At 36.0% G+C, this 22,430-nt stretch overlaps 1 protein-coding gene across 1 annotated transcript in view; it reads left to right on the forward strand.

Moving 5' to 3' along the window:
• The window catches only part of SEC24A (SEC24 family member A), a 103,497-nt gene that overhangs the window by 60,918 nt on the left and 20,149 nt on the right, over positions 1-22,430 (forward strand). The window contains exons 11-17 of the mRNA XM_006866081.1: positions 3,253-3,371; positions 7,763-7,818; positions 8,919-9,125; positions 10,434-10,554; positions 10,897-11,055; positions 15,885-16,058; positions 20,499-20,609. Coding sequence (XP_006866143.1) covers positions 3,253-3,371; positions 7,763-7,818; positions 8,919-9,125; positions 10,434-10,554; positions 10,897-11,055; positions 15,885-16,058; positions 20,499-20,609 — 947 coding nt within the window. The remainder of the gene's footprint in view (positions 1-3,252; positions 3,372-7,762; positions 7,819-8,918; positions 9,126-10,433; positions 10,555-10,896; positions 11,056-15,884; positions 16,059-20,498; positions 20,610-22,430) is intronic.

Raw genomic sequence — 22,430 nt, forward strand, 5'->3', positions numbered from 1 at the left:
TTTTGTAGTTTTCTTTGTATAAGTCCTTTGTTTCTCTGGTTACATTTATTCCTAGATATTTCATCCTTTGGGTGGCTATTGTAAATGGTATTGTTGTCCTAATGTCCTTTTCAACGCTGTCGTTTTTGGTATAGAGGAATCCAACTGATTTTTGTATGTTGTTCTGCCACTTTGCTGAATCTTCCAATGAGGTCTAGTAGCTTTTTTACTGAGTCTTTGGGGTTTTCTACGTATAGTGATCCAAAGCTTTTCCATGCACTTTTTGAAGATCCCTTATATAATAAGTAGAAAAAATAATGTAATGAACTTTTGTATATGCCTATCCTCCAGTTTTAGTGTTTTCACTATTCTGTTTTTCTTGCTTCATCTAGTCTTCCACATGCACACTTTTATTTTTCTCTTCAGTATTTTAAAGCAGATCTCAGACAGCATGTCATTTCATTTATAAAAACATCAGGATTTTTTTTTTAACCCTAACTGCAATAGTAGAATCATGCTAAACAAAATTAGTACTTTATTTTAATATAAATAATGTACACATTACAGGAGTTTTGGAGGGGGCAAAACTTGCACAACCCCCTTGCACATTAATTTCACGTGCTTATTATGTGTGTTGTATATGTGTACACATATTTGTGTAGGTGAAAAATACAGTAATAATTTAATAAGCCATTTTTTTATTCCTCCTTTACCATTGGTGGGAACCACAACCCAGACACTGTACACACATTGTATTTGGTTATAATACCTCTTAAAATAACTGTATTTTAAAGGGTGCTTAGATACTTTATGTAATTCCTAAGAGACAATATCACCTTTCAGTATAGTGCAATACAGTGCTGTTATGTAGTATGGAGGAATGTGGAAGACCAGATCTCATCAGAAAGGGAGTAACTTTCACTCACCTTAGTGAAAAGGGCATCACTGTTCCTGCCTGCTTTTGTGTTTTTTATTTATTTATTTAAGTTTGTATTGTGAATTAAGTGAAAGTTTGTAGGGCAGATCATCAGTTTTACATTCAACAAATCATACACCTTGTTTCATTTACAGTGATTATAATCAGATAACTGTGTTTCTCTCTATTCACTTTTGCTCTCTCATTTTTTTTAAAAAACACTCAGGCATATTTAATAATTTACACCACCAAAGGGCACATTCTGCAAGTCTGCCTCCTGGCTGCCAGCATTTAGTCCCTCTCTTCCCATGAATCTAGAGTCCTCAGCTGCTCCCTCTCTCCATGTCCTCATCTCTGCCTCCTTTTCTGGTGTCACTGCTTCTCTGAATAAGGTCTCGCATTCCGCTTGTGCTCTTCTTCCTTGATGGTCCTAGGGTCCTTTGTTTCTGGACTGTAAGAGTAACCACTCCCTGTTTTTGTTACAAAACTTCAATCTTTACAATTGTGACAGTTGTAATTAGTCATGATAACAATTACTCAAAATTGAATCATAAGAATCTTATCCCCATCTTTTTTAACCAGGCCCATCTAGACAAGATGAAAACTATTCAGTGGGGACTCTTTCTTCCCCTACACACACTTAAACTAAACTCCCTCTTGAAACCTTGTAAGCCAGTCACTTCGTGCCTTTATCAAGGAGCTCTGGTAGCGTAGTGGTTACGAATCAGGCTGCGAACCTTAAGGTCAGCGGTTCGAAACTACCAGCCGCTCCACGGGAGAAAGATGAGGCTTACTACTCCCGTAAAGATTTACACCCTCGGAAACCCTGTACAGGGTTGCTATGGGTCGGACCCGACTCGATGGCACTTAACAACAACAACATTTTAGGTAGCCAATATCTAAGTTACCCATCCATATCTACCCTGTGTACAGAGGGGATAGCATAGATACTTGATGTGAGGACTCCTTCCCTCTCTGTCAGTATTTTAAGCTACTACCTCCATGAGTATAGGTCAAGTTCATCAAATTGTAGCAATTTACCCTCTTTTCCTATCTTACTCCAGTCAAATCTGATTATCAAGTCATCAAGGCTAGGTCAAATGGTCACTATCTGCAACTTTGGGTGTTCTTGTGCATCTCCTCTCATTTCATATCAGCTAGATGCTTCACTCTCAGCTCTAGCCCTCTGTGGCTATGTCCTTGTCCATGGGCTCAGGTGTCCCCAGGTCTCACCACACTATGGACCAATCAGCCCTTCCTCTTCTCTCTCTCATCTCCAGGTCAATGGGAGTCAGTGGACTGCGGTTGAACTCAACCCATTTCTTCATTGCTGCTTTTCTCCCTCTTCCACTCACCAATAGATCAATGTGGTCGCCAGCAAGCTTACATGCCTGTTCATGTGTTCCCTTTGAGTTTCAGTCTTAAAGAGGGGTTTTTCCTGAAGGAACTTGATTGCTTGCCTTGATGGCTTCCCAGCAAACAACTTACTTATTTTTGAAGTAGCCAGTCATGCTGACATTTTTGCTCTGGGTTTTTCCTGATGCTCTTTCTTTGAAGATGCATCTTCTGTCGGTCTGTTTCCCGGCTGGTTTGCTTGTTCTTTTTAGTGGGAATGTCCCACTTCAGAAGGTTCTTGATGGGGCTCAGGATTCCACCAAAGGTGCTATACTCTGCAAAGGCTCTGCAAGAGACCTATTTCACTGGGCTAGTTCTAGAACCCCTTTTAATGTTGTAGGTTGTGTATGAGGATTGTCTGCTGATGAATAAGAGAGTCCACTTAGTCACCCAAACATGACTAATAAGAATGGAAACCAATTTGTCTTTCCTGTTATAAAGCAGCGTATTTGAATTTTTTGAAACATCTTAAATAAATGTTATTTATTTTGATATTAAATAAATATGTTATACCGTTTAAGAAAAGGTTTGAGCACTACCTAAATTTATATTACATTTTAGAATTGGCATATGGCAATTTTAAGCATTCTTTATAAAATAACTTAAAATTATCTGCAAAGTTTTGTACCTGTGAGTATATTTTCACATACTATTTTCTAAATTATTATATTTAGGTTGTATAAGTATAATTGGTTCTGATTTACTATGTTACTGCTAATTTTTGTTGATTGTTTGGCTTATGGGTGATATTTCCTCTTGGAGTTAAGTATGTTTCCATGGTGGTTAGACATTGGGCATATTTCTGTGTATGTTAGGATAATTTTCATAATGGTAAATAGGCATGTAATTCTTATAGATTATATATATGTGTGTGTGTATGTGTGTGTATATAGATATAGATAACTACACATACACACACACCACTTGGGAATTTTGATAAAATATTCTGAATTTGTTTTTAGGCTTCCTGGCAACACTAGAACAAAAATTGGCTTCATAACATTTGACAGTACAATCCATTTCTACAGTCTTCAAGAAGGTCTCTCTCAACCACAGATGCTAATAGTTTCAGATATTGAAGGTATATGTTATATAATTGAAATTATTGAACTGCCTTAAGAAATTTTGACTTTAGAAATAGTTCATGGTTATTTGACAAATTAAGGAGGAGTATATATAGTATCGCTATCGTGTTTGGTAAGGTGGAGGGTCATAGAAAAAGAGGAAGACCCCCAGCGAGATGGATTGGCAAAGTGGCAGCATCAATGGCAACAGTAGTGAGATTAGCCCAGGATTGGGCAGTGTTTCGTTCTGCTGTGCCTAAGGTTGCTATGAGTCAGTATCGACTCAATGGCACCTAACAACAACAAAAATATATATATAGTGTGATTCTACAATATCAAGCAAAATCCTGAGTTTAAAATCTTATGATTGTTATAGTTATGCCAGTCCTTTAATTTAATCTTTTATCTTATAGAAGAGAAAACAGGATTTTGGAGGTAAAGTCAATTCTGAGCAAGGCAATAAAAACAAATTAATGTTAAAACTCAGATTAAATGAAGATCTCTTTATCGCTTTTTCCCATTCATTCATTCAAAAGTATTTCAATGACTACTCTGGCTTTGGGACTGTAATAGTCAATAAAGCAGACAAGATCCCTGTCAATGTGGATCTCACCTTTTAATAGAGGGAAAAAGGCAATGAACAAGTAGTCAAAGAAACACTGTAATTAGATTGAGTTAATGACTTTGAAGGAGATAAGCAAGGTGCTGTCAATGAAACTGTAGAGGGGCAACTGCTAAATGGATTGGGTGCTTCTGTTTTACCTTGTATCTTTCATCCCTGAAAATCTTAATTATTATAAATTAGATCTAAGATTATTCTGTTAAAATTTAAAAATGTGTATTCAGATTTATTTGTGTTGTAAGTCATAAGCAATAACTGAATACTGATAGTGAAAAGATACTTGATGTCTTATTTCTATTGATTATATCAGCCTCTGTACTGTTCTACTTATAGAGTTTTACAATTACAGGCTTTCTAGAAAGCCTCATATAAAAAGGAGCTTGACTGGTTCATCTGTAAGATATCTTTCCGTTCTTAATATTCTGTAGTAATGTATTTTATAGAGTACATTTGACTGAGTATCAAGGGGAATACCGAGCTTAAAAAAAAAACTGTATCATGCCCAATTAATTTATTATTTGGCAGATTTTTTTTTCTGGGTTTATGTTGATGACTATGAGGAGATAGAAAGTTTTATTTGAATAAACTCTTGTTATTCTCTAAGGCTAAAGAATATACTACTTTATTCATTAAAGAAGCAGCCTACCCTATTCAACAAATAGTGTTGGGACAACTAGATATCCATAAATTAAAAGAATTACTTTGCCCTTCACTTCAGATAATATACAAATATCAACACAAAATGGATGATAGACTTCAGTATGATAACTAAAATTATAAAACAGAAGAAAACACAAGTAAATTTTTGTGACCTCAAATTAGGCAACAGATTCATAGCTATGACACCAAAAGGCTAAGTACCTAACGAAAAATAAATAACGAGGACTTCATTAACATTAAAAAAATTTTTATTTTAAAAGATACCATCAATAAAATAAAAAGATAATCTATAGCATGGGAGTTGTTGTTGTTGTTGTTAAGTGCCGTCGAGTCGGTTCCGACCCATAGCGACCCTGTACAGGGTTTCCGAGGGTGTAAATCTTTACGGGAGTAGAAAGCCTCATCTTTCTCCTGTGGAGCGGTTGGTAGTTTCGAACCGCTGACCTTAAGGTTCGAAATCATGTGTCTGATAAAGAATTTTTTGTCTATAGTATAAATGGATTTCCTTCAACTTAATTAAAAAAGCATTCAAAAATTGGCAAAAGAATTTAATAAGCATTTCGCCGTTCAGTATTCAGTAGTCATATACAAGTAGCCAATGTTGTTGTTAAATGCTGTCAAGTCAGTTCTGACTCTTTGTTACCCTGTATAGGGTTTCTGAGGCTCTAATTTTTTGTGGGAGCAGAAAGTCTCATCTTGATCCTGTTGGTGGGCTCAAACCACCAATGTTGTGGTTCACATTCCAGAGCTTAGCTCTTGGAGCCGCCATGCTCCCCAATTAGTCAATAAACACATGAAAAGATGCTCTACACCAGGGTTATCAGGAAAATGTAAGACAAAACTATGAGAAGATACTGCTTCACATCCGTTGTTTGTTGTTAAGTGCCATTGAGTCAGTCTGACTCTTTGTGACCCTGTATAGTGTGACCTGTTTGGGGCTTCCAAAGAGTAACTGATGGGTTTGAACTGCCGACCTTGTGGTTATCAGTCCAGGGCTTATCCTAGGGTGCCACACAAGGACTGAAATAAAAGACTAACAATGACAAGTGTTGACAAGAATGTGGAGAAACTAGAGCCCTTTTATTTTGCTAGTGGAAAGTAAATGGGTATAACCACTTTGGAAAACAATGGGCAGTTCCTCAAAAAATTAAGCGTAAAAGTTGTCTTGTTGTTTTGTGCTATCAAGTTAATTCTTACTCATAGCTACCCTAGATTGTTATTAAGTGCCCGTTGAGTGGGTTCCAACTCATAGGGACCCTGTATAGGTTTCCTTGAAGCAGCTGGTGGGTTTGAACTGCCAACCTTGTGGTTTGCAATCCAGTGCTGATCCACAGCACCATACCATAATACAAAGTAAAACTGGAGTCCTAGTGTAACACTGTGACAACATCAATGGTTCAAACCTACCAGATGCTCCTTGGAAACCCCATATATAGTCGCTGTGAGTTAGAACCAACTTGACTGCATTTAACAACAGCAACACAGAATAAAACTGTCACATAGGGTTTCCTAAACTATAATCTTGATGGGAGCAGATCACTTAGTCTTTTCTTCCTAAGGAGCTGCTGGTAGATTCAAACCACTGACCTTTCAGTTAGAAACCAATTGTTTAACCATTGTGCCACCAGAGAACCTTCAGAGTTGCCCTATGATCCAACAATTCCATTCCTTGGTATGTACCCAAGAAAATTAAAAGCATATGTATACACACAATATCTGTGCATGAATGTTCATAATAGCGTAGCCAAAAATTGGAAACAGTCCAAATGCTCGACAAGTAATGAAGCAATAAACAAAATGAAGTATAGCTATACAGTAGACTTTTTTTTAACTTTTAGTTTAATGCGTATATCTAGAGAGGTTTTTTAAACATAAAACTTAAAAAAACTATTGCATTTGGATATTTGTGAGTTAAGCATAAATCTAAGTTGGCGATTATAAGGCAATGAAAATGAAATGCTGTTAGGTGTTGTAACTCAGATGGACTTTGAAATACTGTGCTAAGTGAGAGAATCTGGATACAAAAAAAATTTATGATTCCATTTATAAGAAATGCCCAAAATAGGCAAATTGATAGAAGATATAGAAAGTATATTAGTAGTTGCCAGGAGCTTCATAGGGAGCTAAAGAGAAGTAGGGAATAGCAATAATCTATGGGATTAGTTTTTAGAAGGATGAAAACATTCTGGAATTTGGTAGTGGTGATGATTGCACAACTCTGAATATTATAAAAATCACTAAGTTAAATACACTTAGAAGTGTGAATTTGTGGTATGTAAGTTATATCTTAATAAATCTGTTATTAAAATTTTTTTATTACAAGTGTTCTAAAACTTTATGTTGTTGTTGTTAAGTGCCATCATGTCGGTTCCAACTCATAACAACCTGTATAGGGTTTCCAGGAGTGGCTGATGAACTTGAACTGCTGACCTTGTGGTTCAAACAACTCATAGGGCATTAACCCACAGCACCACACCAGAACGCCCCATAATGAGCCTTATTTTTTGCAAATAAAAGCAAATGATACAGAAATGTACTAATTGAGACCAAATGTGCTGTCCTATGAGAAAGGGAATTTAATTCCTAAGCAAGAATAAATTTGAATCTTCAGAAACTCATCTGATGTGGTCAGTTAGCATCTTTATTATTTACATAATTTTGTCGTCCCATTAATAGAGGCTGGTGGGAGCCTTTTTTATAAGAAAGTACCTGCTTTTTGAATAACAGGACTATTGGTGATCTCTATTAAACTTCTGTGTAAAAACACACCATTCTTGTGTGTCTTTTAGTCAACATATTTTTTTAATGCAAGAGTGAGTCTTTACTGGCTTTCAAGGCTCAGCAAAACAGTAAAGCAGGACTCTACATTGTCTTTATACAATTGCGGTACACTTGCATAAACCACATGCATATTTTTTAATTGGGAGGTTTTTTACAAGGTAGTAGGCAAGAAGCAGATACGATGCAAGGAATATCTGAATCAGTGTTCTTTTGGTGACTCTTGGGACATATGTAGATAGTACTATAAGAGAAGAGGAGGTAGATTTTTTTTTTTTTTTATGTATGGAGGTGGTTAATTTAAAACATCATAAGCAATTTTTAATGAATATTTATTTACTCTTTCAGATGTTTTTATACCTATGCCAGAGAACTTACTAGTAAATTTAAATGAAAGTAAAGAGGTAAGACACATGTTTAATTGAAATATTGAAGGAATATATTTTTTAAATGAACTTTTAAGTAAAATTTTGCTTCTTTCTATGACATTTCTAAAATTTGTAATAGTGTTTTATATTTGGTCGTTAAAATTCATCAGATTGAGTAACTCTTTTGAGTTTACCCTTGAACTGTTTTTTAAGTCTTATGTAGCACGTTATTTGTAGTAGGGTAGAAAATAAGCCTGTTCCACAAAGGAGGAAAACCTGAAGGAAACGTGTCTTGCCAGTCATTTGGGAATTTGGGAGGGTTGCTGAGATAAAGCTTCTGGTCACAACATAGAAGCACATGAGTTAGGCTGCTTTCAGTGCCCTTTGCTTTTCTGATTCACAGAGTGTCATTGGGGTCAGTTCAGAAGAAACTCTTATTACCTGCCTGGAAATTGCCATGACATAATACAGTGAGAGGTGAACAGAATGTGTCTGAAGGGGGGGTGTTGTCTACCCTGTACATGCATACATGCCGTAGGGGTAACATTTTAACTAGCAAGTCTATGGTCTCAGCTGTTGGCAATAGTGACTTTGCCATAGTGTAAAATCTTTTTCCCCCATGATTCTTATTCCCATTTTGTTTGTAATTAAAAACAACTTGAATAGGTAGTGGTTTTTTTGTTGTTTTATTTTTTCTTTTATAGTGATATTGGTAGTTGGCAAATTTACTGGATATTTTAGATTTTGCAAGAGTGAAGAACTAAACTCACTTTGAAACTAAAAAGAAGTGTGTAGAGGTAATTGAGAAGGCCATATTTCATGGCATCAAAATAAACCTAAACTGGGATGGGTTTTTTTTGTGGGTGGGGATAAGTTTCAGACTTGTAGTCTTGCTGGACTATTGCATGTACAAGAACTGTAAGACCCCAATTTTGATTTGTCTTGCTTGCCAATTTATAATATTGACTTAAAATGGCTTTCTTGTCATTTGACCAACTTCATTGTTTACTGTCTGTAGATTCTCTGACCATCACCATGATTCAATGTCTCTTGTCTATTGTATTAGTTACTGACTTAATGTGAAAAGAAATAATTAAATTGTAACATTATTGAATTTTCTTGCTTTGTTTCACAAGCTTGTCCAAGATTTACTGAAAACTTTGCCACAAATGTTTAACAAGACTCTGGAGACACAGTGTGCCTTGGGCCCTGCACTTCAGGCTGCCTTTAAGTTGATGTCCCCAACTGGTGGTCGAATGTCTGTCTTTCAAACACAACTCCCAACTCTTGGGGTGGGAGCCTTGAAACCACGAGAGGAACCCAACCAAAGGTCATCTGCTAAGGTTAGAAAATTCTCAGTATAAGATTTATTCTGATACTCAGTCCCTATGTATGTGCTTCTGTTATGAGGAAAAGGGACTATAAAAGTTTTCTCTTTCATACAGACATTCCCATCTTATTCCATCATTCCCTAACCTGATTTACCCTTTCTTTATTTTTCCTTTTTAGCAGACTTAGGTAGCACTGTGGATTAGGTATTGGGTTTCTAACCACAAGGTCATCAGTCAAACCCACCAGCTTCTCTGCAGGAGGAAGATGAGGCTGTCTGCTCTCATAAAGATTTACCATCTAAGAAACCCTATAGAGGATTGCTGTGAATTTGAATTGACTAAATGACAGTGGGTTTAGGTCAGTGGGTATGGATGAAGTAGAACCTCGATGACCCATTAAGAATAGTTGTCATTTGACATAGAGTTTTAACTGCTGTGGATTACATTTGAGCACCCTGTGCGTATAAACTCAGAGCTTGAGACCTGCCTTTCCCAAAAGACTATGGGAGAGAGGCTTGTATTACTATAACATTGTCAGTACTAGAGTCAGGCTGCCTAGATGTCACTGCTTATTGGATGTGTGACTTTGAATCGTTACTTAATTTATGCCTTTCTGTTTCCATGTTTATACAAGGGAACTTCAAAAAGTTCATAGGAAAATTCCAGTATTTTAAAATTCTTGTGTGTGTGTGTGTACATGCCTAAGATAAGGATAATGATGATACCCCTTTTTTAGGGTATTTGAGAGGATTAAATAGTGTGTATAAATTGTTTATAACAGTTTCCATTGTGTGATGGTAGTAGTGTGCCATGGAGTCGGTTCCGACTCATTTTGACCCTCTGGGGTTTCTGAGGCTGTACATCTTTACGGGAGCAGAAAGCCTCATCTGTCTCTCGTTTCCATTGTAATTAGCACCTAATTGATTTTAGTTGAAATATTAATGATTTTCTTTGTCAATAAAGAAATTAGTGTGAAGTATAGAAAATTACTTAAGCAGTTTATGCTTCTTACTGAAAAAAATCAGAAAATATAACAAGCAAAATAATTTTGTACAATGCCCAGAGACAGTTGTTTTTAGCATTGTAGATATGTATTGAAAATTTGTGACTATTAGTGGTTTTTAAAAATTGTTGTTGTTGTTAAGTGACATCAAGTTGGTTCCAGCCTTCAGTGACCTTGTATAGGGTTTCCAAGAAGCAACTGGTGAGCTTGAACCACTGATCTTGTGGTTCAAACCAACTTGTAGTCTAGCTCAATAACCCACAGTGCCACACCAGGACTCCTTTTAAAAATTACTCACTGTAATTTGTTAATTACAGGAAATACATCTGACACCATCTACCGACTTCTATAAGAAATTGGCCTTAGACTGTTCTGGTCAACAGGTAGCAGTGGACTTATTCCTTCTCAGTGGACAGTATTCTGATTTGGCTTCTCTGAGTAAGTTCTTCTTAATGATTATTTTTCTCAAATGACTGTCAAATAACATTTATGTGTTTTCTCAAATGACTGTCAAATAACATTTTTTATGATGGTATTCTCAGTAGGGAACAAATTGAAAACTTTCATTCTCTTTAAGAGTTATGGTCAATTTAGTCTACTACAGACCTTATCATCTATTGTAAACAGTAACGAAAATTTTTATATTAGTATTTCAAGGAATGAAATATTCTTTTTGATAATACTTTGGGAAGTTAAAGAAGATTTGATTCAAATTCGTTGGTTACTTTAGTAATAGTAATTCACCACACAATTTATTCAAGATTACATATTCTTTTCCAGGTTGTATTTCTCGGTATTCAGCAGGTAGTGTCTATTACTATCCCTCTTACCACCATCAGCACAACCCAGTCCAAGTACGGAAGTTACGGAAAGAATTACAGAGATACTTCACTCGGAAGATTGGCTTTGAAGCAGTCATGAGGATTCGGTGCACCAAAGGTAGGAATGCCTTTTTTTTTACACAATAATAAAAGTTTGTTTATGATACCAGAAAATATATGCGTTTGTACCTAGTCTCAAAAAATTTGCCTTTCTAAATTAGTGTGTGTGTGGTGGGGGGGGAACACTTCAAAGACTTTGTGGGAAAATGGAATTTAAAAATGATGAATTTTTTCCATGAACCTTTTGAAGCCTCTTCATACTTTGTTGACTTTGTTGATTAAGAAACACTGTAAAAACAAAACTAACTAACTAAAAGAAAGAAGAGACTATTATGAATATAATAGCTGGGGAAAGATGATCCAGCAGAATATGGAAATTATTGAACAGTATCATTAATATCACACACAAATAAAATTTTTCTGAAGATAATTCAAAAACAGTTGCAGCAATACATTGACAGGGAACTGCCTGAATTTCAGGGTGGATTCAGATGGAGACATGAACGAGGAATATAATTGTTGATGTCAGATGGATCTTGACTTAAAAGCAGTGAATACCAAAAAATGACCTGAGTTTTATTCACTATGCAAAGACATTTGACTGTATGGAACATAACAAATTATGGATAGCATTGTAAAGAATGAGAATTTCAGAACACTTCATTGTACCCATGTGTAACCTGTACATAGACCAAGAGGCAGTCAGTCAAATAGAACAAGGGGATAATGAATACGTTAAAATCAAGAAAGGTATGCCTTGCAATTGTATCCTTTCACCATACTTAGATAATCTGTATGCTGACAAAAATCCAGAAAGCTAGACTGTATGAAGAATGAGGCATTAGGATTGAAGGAGGTTTCATTAACAACCTGTGATATGCATATTAACACAACCTTGCTTCCTGAAAGCAAAGAACACTTGAAGTACTTACTGATGAAGATCAAAGACTATAGGCTTCAGTATGAGTCACACTTCAACATAAAGAAAATAAAAATTCTCACTACTAAACCAATAAACTGCATTATGATGACTGGAGAAACAGTTGAAGTTGTCAAGGATTTCAGTTTACAGAGTCCAAAATCATACCCATGGAAGTAGCAGTCAGGAAATGAAAGAACCTGTGTCATTAAGCAAATATGCTGAAAAAGATTCTACTCCCGTAAGGATTTACACCCTCGGAAACCCTGTACAGGGTCGCTATGGGTCGGAACCGACTCGACGGCACTTAACAACAACAACAAAGTATTCAAATTAAAGATATCACTTTGAGGACCTAAGCTATGGTATATCATTCACACCATATGCATATGAAAGCTGGACAATGTATTAGAAAGACCAGAGAAGATTTGAATCATGGTGTGGACAAAAGACACTGAAAATACTGTGGACTGATAGAAGAACAAACAAATCTATCTTGAAAGAAGTATAGCTAGAATGCTATACTTAGAAAGGAGGATGGTGAGACTTCATCTCAAGTACTTTGGACATATTATCAAGAGAGACCAGTCCTTGGAGAAATACATCATCCTTGGCGAAGTAGAAGGGTGTCAGAATATAAAAAGATCCTTTACAAAATAGATTGATGCAGTGATTGCAAGAGTGAGCTCAAACATAGCAACGTAGCAAGCAAGACTGGGCACTATTTCATTCTGTTATACGTAGGGTTGCTATGAGTTAGAACCAATTCACTGACATCGAACAACAAATTTGCCTAAAGAGTTTGGGGTATACCAATGAGTCAATCTTTGTCCTCTTCATAGAGGACTTCATTTAATGAAGCATTACAGTTGACCTGTTCAGGTTTCTCTTTTCCTATATTATGATAAATTTCATAACAAATCAAATACATGATCTTGATAATAAAAAACATAGATAAAGATATATCTATGTTTACAAAAAGATAAAAATATATAAAATAAAATATCAAGATATAAAACTATGTAAAATGAAAATATATAAAAAGTTACAAAATGAAGTCAAAGTTAAACCAATTTACTTTACCCCATTGTGTTTATATATGTCTCAAAAGTTTCCCCATGCATATAATAAGCCTTATCTGCATATATTTTGGCCTTAACATTAAATTAAAAATGAGCATCATAGCTGGATTTTTTTTATCACATTATCTTTGGTACCTTTCTATATTTGTATATTCAAATATACAATATATTTGTATATACAAACGTACAACCATTTTTTCAGTATTTTTTAAAATATTTTTTTACAAGTAAACATCAAGCTTTTCATTTACATATTTGTGTATATCTCCATGGAAAATATGTAATATGATAGATTTGTGTAAATAAAATATTATGTATCTTTTTACTCAATAAGTCTTGAAGATCCATTAATTTTAGCACTAATAGATGTAGCTCATTTTTTAAATTACTACCCAATAATTTTTGTTTCAAGCCTCAACCTGTGGTATTGAAAGATTCTCTAGGCAAATTATTTAATGATACAGAAAGCATCAAAAGATGATGGAAGGGTAGTGAAACCAGAGATGGAGGCAGAGATGAGGACATGGAAAGAGAGTGAGGACTCTAGACTCCTGGAAAGAGAAAGACTGAATGCTGACAGCCAGGAGGCAGATTAACAGAATGTGCCCTTTGGTTGTTTAAATTATTATATATTCCTGAGTGTTTTTGTGTACATCCCTCCCCCTCTCCCCCCAGCAAAAAACAACAACAAAGAAACAAATAGAGGGAATGGAAGCAAATACTGTTGAATGATGGTATATGAAGGAGATTGTAATCATTGCAGTGAAACTGATTAGTGTGAAACCTATGTTCTCCCATGTAAACTGTCACTCAATTCACAATAAAAACTTAATATCAAGTTTAAATAAAAAGATGATGGAAGGAATACACAGAATTGATGATCAATCATTTGAAGAGATAATATATGATCAAGAGCCAATTATCCTGAAGAAGCCCAAGGTGCATTGAAGGCATTAGTAAAGAACAAAGCACCAGGAATAGATGGAATACAAATTGAAATATTTCAACAAAGTGATGTGGCAGTAGAGACATTCACTCATCTATGCCAGTAAGTTTGGAAGACAACTATCTGGCCAACTGACTGGAAGAGATCTGTATTTATGCCCATTCCAAATAGAGGTGACCCAATGGAATGTGTAAATCTGAGACAATATCACTGATATTCCATGTGAGTTATGTTTTGCTAAAGGTAATACAGACAACAGCTGCAACCATACATCAACAGAGAACATTCAGAGATTCAATCCGGTTTAGAAGAGGCCTTGGAACAGGGGATATCATTGCTGACATCAGATGGATCTAAGCTGAAAGCAGAGACTATCAGAAAGATGTTTACCTGTGCTTAATCGACTATGAAAAGGCTTTCGATTGTGTGGATCATGACAAGCTATGGACAACATTGCAAAGTATGAGTGTTCGGGAACACTTAATTGTGTTCATGAGGAACTGATACATAGACCAAGAGGCAGTTGTTCTAACAGAACAAGGAAACACCAAATGGTATAAAATTAGGAAAGGTATGTGCCACAGTTGTATTCTTTTACCCTATTTATTCACTCTATATACTGTGAAAATAATCAGAGAAGGTAGATTATATGAAGAAAATGGGACATCAGGATTGGAGGAAGACTCATTAGTAACTTGCTATATACAAATGATACAACCTTGCTTGCTGAAAGTGAAGGGGACTTAAAATAATTACTGATATAAAGATCAAAGATCACAGCCTTTGGTATGAGTTGCATCTCAATGTAAAGAAAACAAAAATCCTCACCATTGAGCCAATAAACAATATCCGTATAAATGGATTGAAGTTGTCAAAGACTTCATTTTGCTCAGCTAACCATCAACACTCATGAAAGCAGCAATGAAGAAATCAAACAACATATTGCATTAGGCAAATCTGCTGCACAAGACCTTTTAAAGTGTTGAAGAGCAAAGATGTCAGTTTGAGGACTAAGATGCACCTGACCCAAGTCATGGTATTTTCAATAACTTCATTTGCATGTGAAAGTTGTACAGTGAAAAAGGAATACCGTAGAAAAATTGTTGCATTTGAGTTTTGGTGTTGGAGAATATTAAAAATACCATGGGCTGCCAAAAGAACAAACAAATCTGTGTTGGAAGAAGTACAACCAGAGTGCTCCTTGGAAGCCAGGAGGTGGAGGGTCAGAGAAAAAGAGGAAGACCCCCAATGAGATGGATTGGCACAGTTGTGGTAACGATAGTGAGGTTGGCCCAAGACTGGGCAGTGTTTCTTTCTAGTTTGCATAAAGTATGAGTCGGTACCAACTTGATGGCACCTAAAAGCAAACAGCAACAACTAGGAATCCTTGTGTAGCACTGTAGGGTAGACACTGGACTGCTAGCTGCAAGATTGGCAGTTTTAAAATCCACCAGCCACTCATCAGAACCCTATACAGGGCCACTGTGAATCAGAACTGACTCGACAGCACTTAAACCAACAACAACATAACATTCCGTTGAATGTACAAATCTCTTTTTAATTATTTTTTCACTGATAGGTTTTGAGGGCATTTGTGATTTTTTTTTCTCTTAAAAGTTGTATTACTTAAAATCTTTGTTCATATTAATTTGAACATGTATGTCTGTAGGTTAAATTCTTAGGCACAGAATAGGCAGATCTGCAGTAAATACTCATTTTAAATTTCCTTAATTGTCAAATTATCCTCCAAATAGTTATTTTTAAGGTCTACACCCCTACCTTCAGTAAAGATGGTATTTATTACCCCACACTCTCACTGAATATTCTGTATTTAAAGTTTTCAGTTTGTGCTAGTCTAAAAAGTGACTAGGATAAAATGAAAATATCTGTTTGTAGGAGCATAGATATATATATATCATTTTGTTAACTTTGTCTTCTAGGTCTTTCCATTCACACTTTCCATGGGAACTTCTTTGTTCGGTCAACAGACTTACTATCTTTGCCCAATGTAAATCCAGATGCTGGGTATGCGGTACAGATGTCCGTAGAAGAGAGTCTTACTGATACTCAGTTGGTTTCTTTTCAGTCAGCACTATTGTATACATCCAGCAAAGGTCAGTTTTGTGTTGTAGTTCTGTATTCCGTGACCTAGAATAACCTCCTCTTGGTAGAAACATCAACAAAAATGAAGGAAACCTTCAGTAAGATCCATTGCCACAGTAGTTGCAACAGTGCACTCAAGCCTACCAGCGATCATGAAGATGGAGCAGGACCCAGCAAGTTTTCGTTCTGTTATCCTTGAGGTCACCATGAGTTAGAGCCAGCTCGATGGCAGCAACAGTTCATTTCTGTTAAACCAGGAGAGTATTAGTAATCATACAATGTTATTGTTGGTGTTGGTAAAGCCAAGATGTTTGGTGTTAATTTTCCAAAATGTATTTATCCATTTATTTAACACATATTTATTGAGAGTACTGTGTATTAGGTACTTAAATAGGTACTGATGATACAGCAGTTAATAAAACGAAATTAAAAGCTTCATTCTAGCAAGGGAGACGAGAACAAACATGATAAAGAAAAAAACAGTATGTCATATAAAGGGGCTTCAAAAAGTTTATGGAAAAATTCTGTTATCTTTTCATTCCATTTTTCACCAGCTTTTTGAAGCCCCTTTATAGAGTGATAAGAATTGAGAAAAGCAGGGAAATGGGATAGGATGAGTTGGGTATTTTGTGTGAAGTACTGAAAGAGCTCATAATGAGATAGGAAACCTTTCTTAAGGGTATAAATTGTTTAATCCTAATTAATTTATAATTTCTGTTTTGTTTTGAGGTTATAAAAATGAAATTAAATTCATTTAATCGTTTTAAAGATTTATAACTCTCACCCCCTAGTTCTGTTTTATTACCATAAATTGTTTTTGTGGAAAAGGAGAAAAGATGATGTTTGTGTCTTTGCCTATTCAACTTTAAGAGCCTCTCCAATATTCCCCCAGAAGTATGTAAGGAAGACGTTTTGATGAAAACCTTTAGTGTGAGAAAAGTTCTGATTTTGTATGGCGATTATAATTAGTACCCACACAATAAGTTGGTTCTGGCCTATAGCAACCATAAAGGACAGAATAGAGCTACTCCATAGGATTTCCAAGGCCTGGTGTGGTGCTGTACGATAAGCACTGGACTGTTAACTGCAAGGTTGATAGTTCAAATCTACCAGCTACTCCTTGGAAACCCTATAAAGGGTCACTATGGATTGGAACGGACTCAAAAGCATTTAACAACAACAACATATATATACACACACATATATATATATTTTGTCTTTAGACAACAGTTTGTGTTTGTTAAAAGACTAGCTCAGTCCTTTTTCTGTTCATTTGTGTTTCTTATTAACATTTTTAAAAAATTAATATATAATTTACATAGAGCAAAATGTACCATTTTTAATGTACAGTTCCATAGGTTCTGACAAATATGTATCTTGTGTAACTACCATCACCATCAGGATACTGCAGTCAGTTCCTTCACTCCCCCAACATTTTTCTTTAACCCTTTGTAGTTAATGTCTCTCCCATTCTTCATACTTAAAATCCACTTGTCTGTGTTCTGACCCTACCGTTTTTCCTTTACAATTATGACATATACACTCATATAGTATGTAGCCTTCTAAATCTCAGTTCTGTCACTTAAACATAGTGCATATGAAATTCATCCATGCCTTGTTGTTTTATCTACCAGTAGTTTGTTTCTTTTTATTCTTCAGTATTATTTTATTAGAGTCCTGGTGTGATGCTGTGAGTTAATGCACTGGACTGCAAAGTCCGTTTGAACCACAAGGTTGGGAGTTCAAGCTCACCGGGTGCTCCACTGGGTTGGAACTGACTTGACAGCACTTAACAACAATAAGTATTTTATTATATCCAGTTTGTTCATTCATTTCCCAGTTGAGTTGTTTCCAGTTTTGATAGTTTCACATACAAGCATAAAAATGTTCAGTTCCAGACCACCATTAATAAGATGAATATCACAGTGTGAATTTTTTTGAGTCCTGGCATAGCACTCTACACTAATGCACTGGACTACAAAGTCAAGTTGAACCACAAGGTCTGCGGGTCAGTGGTTCAGGCTCACCAGCTGCTCCTTGAAAACCCTGTGTAGGGTTGCTATGAGTCAGAACCAACTAGATGGCACTTAACAGCAACAAAAGCATATATGAAAGTTATGTTTACACTACACTGTGGTGCGGCGCTGTGGGTTAATGCACTGGACTGCAAAGTTGTTGTTGCAAGGTCGACAGTTCAAGCTCACCAGCTGCTCCTTGGAAACCCTATACATGGTTGCTATGGATTAGAACCAACTCTGCAGCACTAAAGAGCAACAACAACAACAAAGTCTATTAGTATACAATGGAATTATGAACAAAGTTTGAAATATTGTGAGATTTACCACACTGTAACTCAGAGATAAGTGGTTGAGCTGATAGACTTGGTCAGGGTATGCTGGATTTTCACAGACCCTCAGTGTACTGCGAAGCACAATGTAGGGAAGTGAAATTAAATGAAGTTGATCTGTATAGCCACTAGGAAGAGCTGCATAAGGTTTGGGTGTGAAGATAAGTTGTTATTTCATTTGGTAAATGCTTAGGAGTAGTGGGGTTGTTGTATAGTAAGTACAAAAGGACTTCAAAAGTTCATGCAGAAATAGTATTAAAATAATTGAATTTTTCCAATGTCTCTGTACCATTTTGTATTCAATCAGCATTGTATGAGCGTTTCAGCTGCTCTAATCCTTCCAAACACTTGGTGTTTTCAGTTGTTCAGTTTTTTTGTTTGTATTTCATTTGAGTGTTTTATTGCCATTTTAATAATTGTGTAGTGGTTTCTTTGCTGTGTGTCTGCATTGGTATTTCCAATCTGTTTGTTCTGTTTCCATTTATATAACTTTCCTTTGCTTTTGGTCCTTCTCACCTTTGATTTTTGTGTAAGTGTTGACTGTTGGGTCTCATATAGTTTATTGTTTCAGAGAACACATTATTTACAGAGAATGCTGTTTCTTTTGTAAGTCAGTCTTTATTTGACTGAAGGGTGAGCCACAGAGATAGCTTCAATTTTATGTTCAAAGGTCATCGTAGAGTGGTAGTCTTAGGATTTTGTTTAGTTTTTTTCAGTCTAGCAGGTATGGCCTTTAAAAGGAATTTGAAATTTGTACAGATTTTTTTTTTTTCCTTTCTATCTAGGACCTTCTATTATGCCCCTAATCTGACTGGTAGTTATTAGTAGCTGGATACCATGTTGTTATTCTGGTCTCAGGTTTCTATGGGCTATTAATCCCTGGATTGGTTTCTTCTTTGATCCTTTGATTTCCATTACTTGCTTTTACTCCGTATGAAACACTGCTGTGTCCTGTGCCATCCTCACAATTATTGTTACCGTTTAGTGCATTGTTGCTTCCACTGTGTCAATCCATCTCCTTGGGGGTTTTCCTCTTTTTTTTGCTGACCCTCCACTTTATGAAGCATGATATCCTTCTCCTGGGACTGGTCCCTTCTGATAATATGTCCAAAGTATGAGACACAAAATCTTTCATTCTTAAGAGCTGCAAAGTATTGCTACTAGGGATTTCAGTTCTCATACACATGTTTATTCCAAACAAAATGTGTTTAACCATGTCTCTTCAATCAGTGGATGGCTACAGACATGTCAGAAGGGACTAGTCGCTGGAGAAGGATATCATATTTGGTAAGGTGGAGGGTCAGAGAAAAAGAGGAAGCCCCCCAACGAGGTGGATTGGCCATATGGCAGCATCAATGGGCTCAAGCGTGGCAAAACTTGTGAGGTTGGCCCAGGACCGGGCAGTGTTTTCTTTCTGTTGTGCATAGGGTTGCTATGAGTCGGTACCAACTCGATGGCACCTAACACCACCAATAAGTATGAAAGAGAAAGCATCGTGACTATTTATTTCTTTAACAAAGATTTCTTGTGATTAAAGAGAAAAGAGTGATTTTTCTGGCTGCAGAACACATGTTGTAGTAGAGTAGTCATGTCTTTTATTTTGTAACTTTTATTTTGAATTGAGTGAAGATTTACAGATCAGATCATCAGTCCCACAGTCAATTAATAATAGACTTTGTGTAATTACAATAATTGTTGTCCCTTCCATCAGTTAACAATACTTACCTCTCTTCACTTTAACTCTTGCATTCCTTCCTACCTTCATCTTTTCTTTGCCAACTTCCTGCTTCTTGTCTTTTACATGTTTTCTTACTTTTAACTGAAAACATAACCAATAGCTGAAAAAAGGAGACTTTTTTTTAAAACTAGCATATTGCTATGATTTAAGTATAATCCCTGTCATCTTTCCAGAAAGAACTTGAACAAAAGGAATTTTGAAGTCAGTAAATGAGACACAACTCCACAGGTTTTACACATTAAACTTTTGATACTATGTCTACTTACTGTATCTATTGAGTTCTAAACTGAAAAGAAGTGTTTTCCAAGTAACTTTGATAAAGGTTATATATAGTGTCTGAACATTATGTGTATCCTTTCCCCAAAGGTGAAAGAAGAATCCGTGTCCATACTTTGTGTTTACCGGTAGTTTCAACTCTGAATGAAGTCTTTCTTGGAGCTGATGTTCAAGCAATTTCAGGGTTGTTGGCCAATATGGGTAAGAGTTATTAGCACCCATTATATATATTTTGTAAGTAATACTCTTAAACAAAATCAATATTAGTTCTAAGGGTTTCAAAGACCCCTAGTGTGGTGCTGTGGGTTAATGTGCTAGACTGCAAAGTCAGTTTGAACTGCAAGGTCAGCTGCTCCTCGAAAACCCTATACAGGGTCGCTGTGAATTGGAATCGACTCAACATCACTTAACAACAACAGGGGTTTCAGTGATTTGGATTCCATGGATGTTTGTTAAATAATGAATTGAATGAAATGATCTTCAGCAGATGATAGTATTAACTATTTTCCATGGTAAGAAAGAATATTTTTTTCTTTTGTATTTACTTACATATGATGTGTTCTATTTTGTTTAATAAATAACCTTATCTTCTATTTTGTTTAAACAGCTATTGAAGTATAATATATATACCATAATATTTAACTCATTTTAAGTGTACTATTCTTCATTATATATGAGGCATCTTGAAAAAGTTTGTGGAAAAATGACATTATTGCTTAATTCAATTTTTCCACCAAGTTTGGAATCCCCACTGCTGTGGCGAAATAAGATAAATACTAGACAGCTAACCATAGGGTCAGTGGTTCAAACCTATCAGCCACTTCTCAGAAATACTCTACAGGGTTGTGCAGCCTCAGTATCATTTTAGAGCATTTTCATCACCCTAAAAAGAAATCTCATGCCTGTTAGTGTCACAAACTCACTTTCCCCACCCTCTACTGCTGGCCTTAGGCAACCACTAAACTATTTTCTGTCTCTATAGATTTATGTAGTCTGGACTTAACTTTTCTATAAGGTGTGTCTCTTTCTATGCCAAGAAATTTGGAAAGCAACTACCTGGCCAACCGACTGGAAGATAACTATATTTGTGGTCATTCCAAAGAGAGGTGACCCAACAGAATGTTGAAATCATCAGACAATATCAATAATACGAGTAAAGTTTTACTAAAGAAAGTGCAAAAACGGCTACAACCATACATTGACAGAGAAATTCCTGAAGTTCAAGTCAAATTAAAAAGAAGACGTGGAATAAGGGCTATCACGGCTCATGTCAGATGAACCTTGACTGAAAGCAGAGAATACCAGAAAAATGTTTACCTGTGCTTTATTGACTACACAAAGGCTTTTAATTGTGTAGATCATGACAAGCTATGGACAACATTGTGAAGTATGAGTATTCCAGATCACTTAATTGTACTCATAAGGAATCTGCACATGGACCAAGAGGTAGTTGTTCAAACAGAACATGGGAACACTGAATGTTTTGAAATTAAGAAACGTGTGCGACAAGGTTGTGTTCTTTCACCATACTTATTCAACCTGTATGCTGAGCAAATAATCCAAGAAGCTGGGTTCTGTGAAGAAAAACGTGGCATCAGAATTGGAGGAAGACTCAATAACAACCTGCGATATGTAAATGATACAACCTTGCTTGCTGAAAATGAGGAGGACTTAAAAGATTTACTGTTGAAGATCAAAGAGCACAGCCTTCAGGATGGATTGCGTCTCAATGTCAAGAAAACAAAAATCCTCACCACTGGACCAATAAACAACATTCTTATCAACAGAGAAAAGATTAAAGTTGTCAAGGACTTCATTCTTGTTGGATCAGTTATCAATACTCACGGGAGCAGCAATCAAGAGATCAAACGACATGTTGCATTAGGTAAATCTGCTGCACAAACCTTTTTAAAGTGTTGAAGAGAAAAGAGTCAGCTTGAGGACTAAGGTGCGCCTGACCCAAGCCATGATGTTTTCAGTAACCTCACATGCATGCAAAAGCTTGACAGTGAATAAAGAAGA

Source organism: Chrysochloris asiatica, unplaced genomic scaffold (genome assembly GCF_000296735.1).
Source record: "Chrysochloris asiatica unplaced genomic scaffold, ChrAsi1.0 scaffold00087, whole genome shotgun sequence".
NCBI lineage: Eukaryota > Metazoa > Chordata > Mammalia > Afrosoricida > Chrysochloridae > Chrysochloris > Chrysochloris asiatica.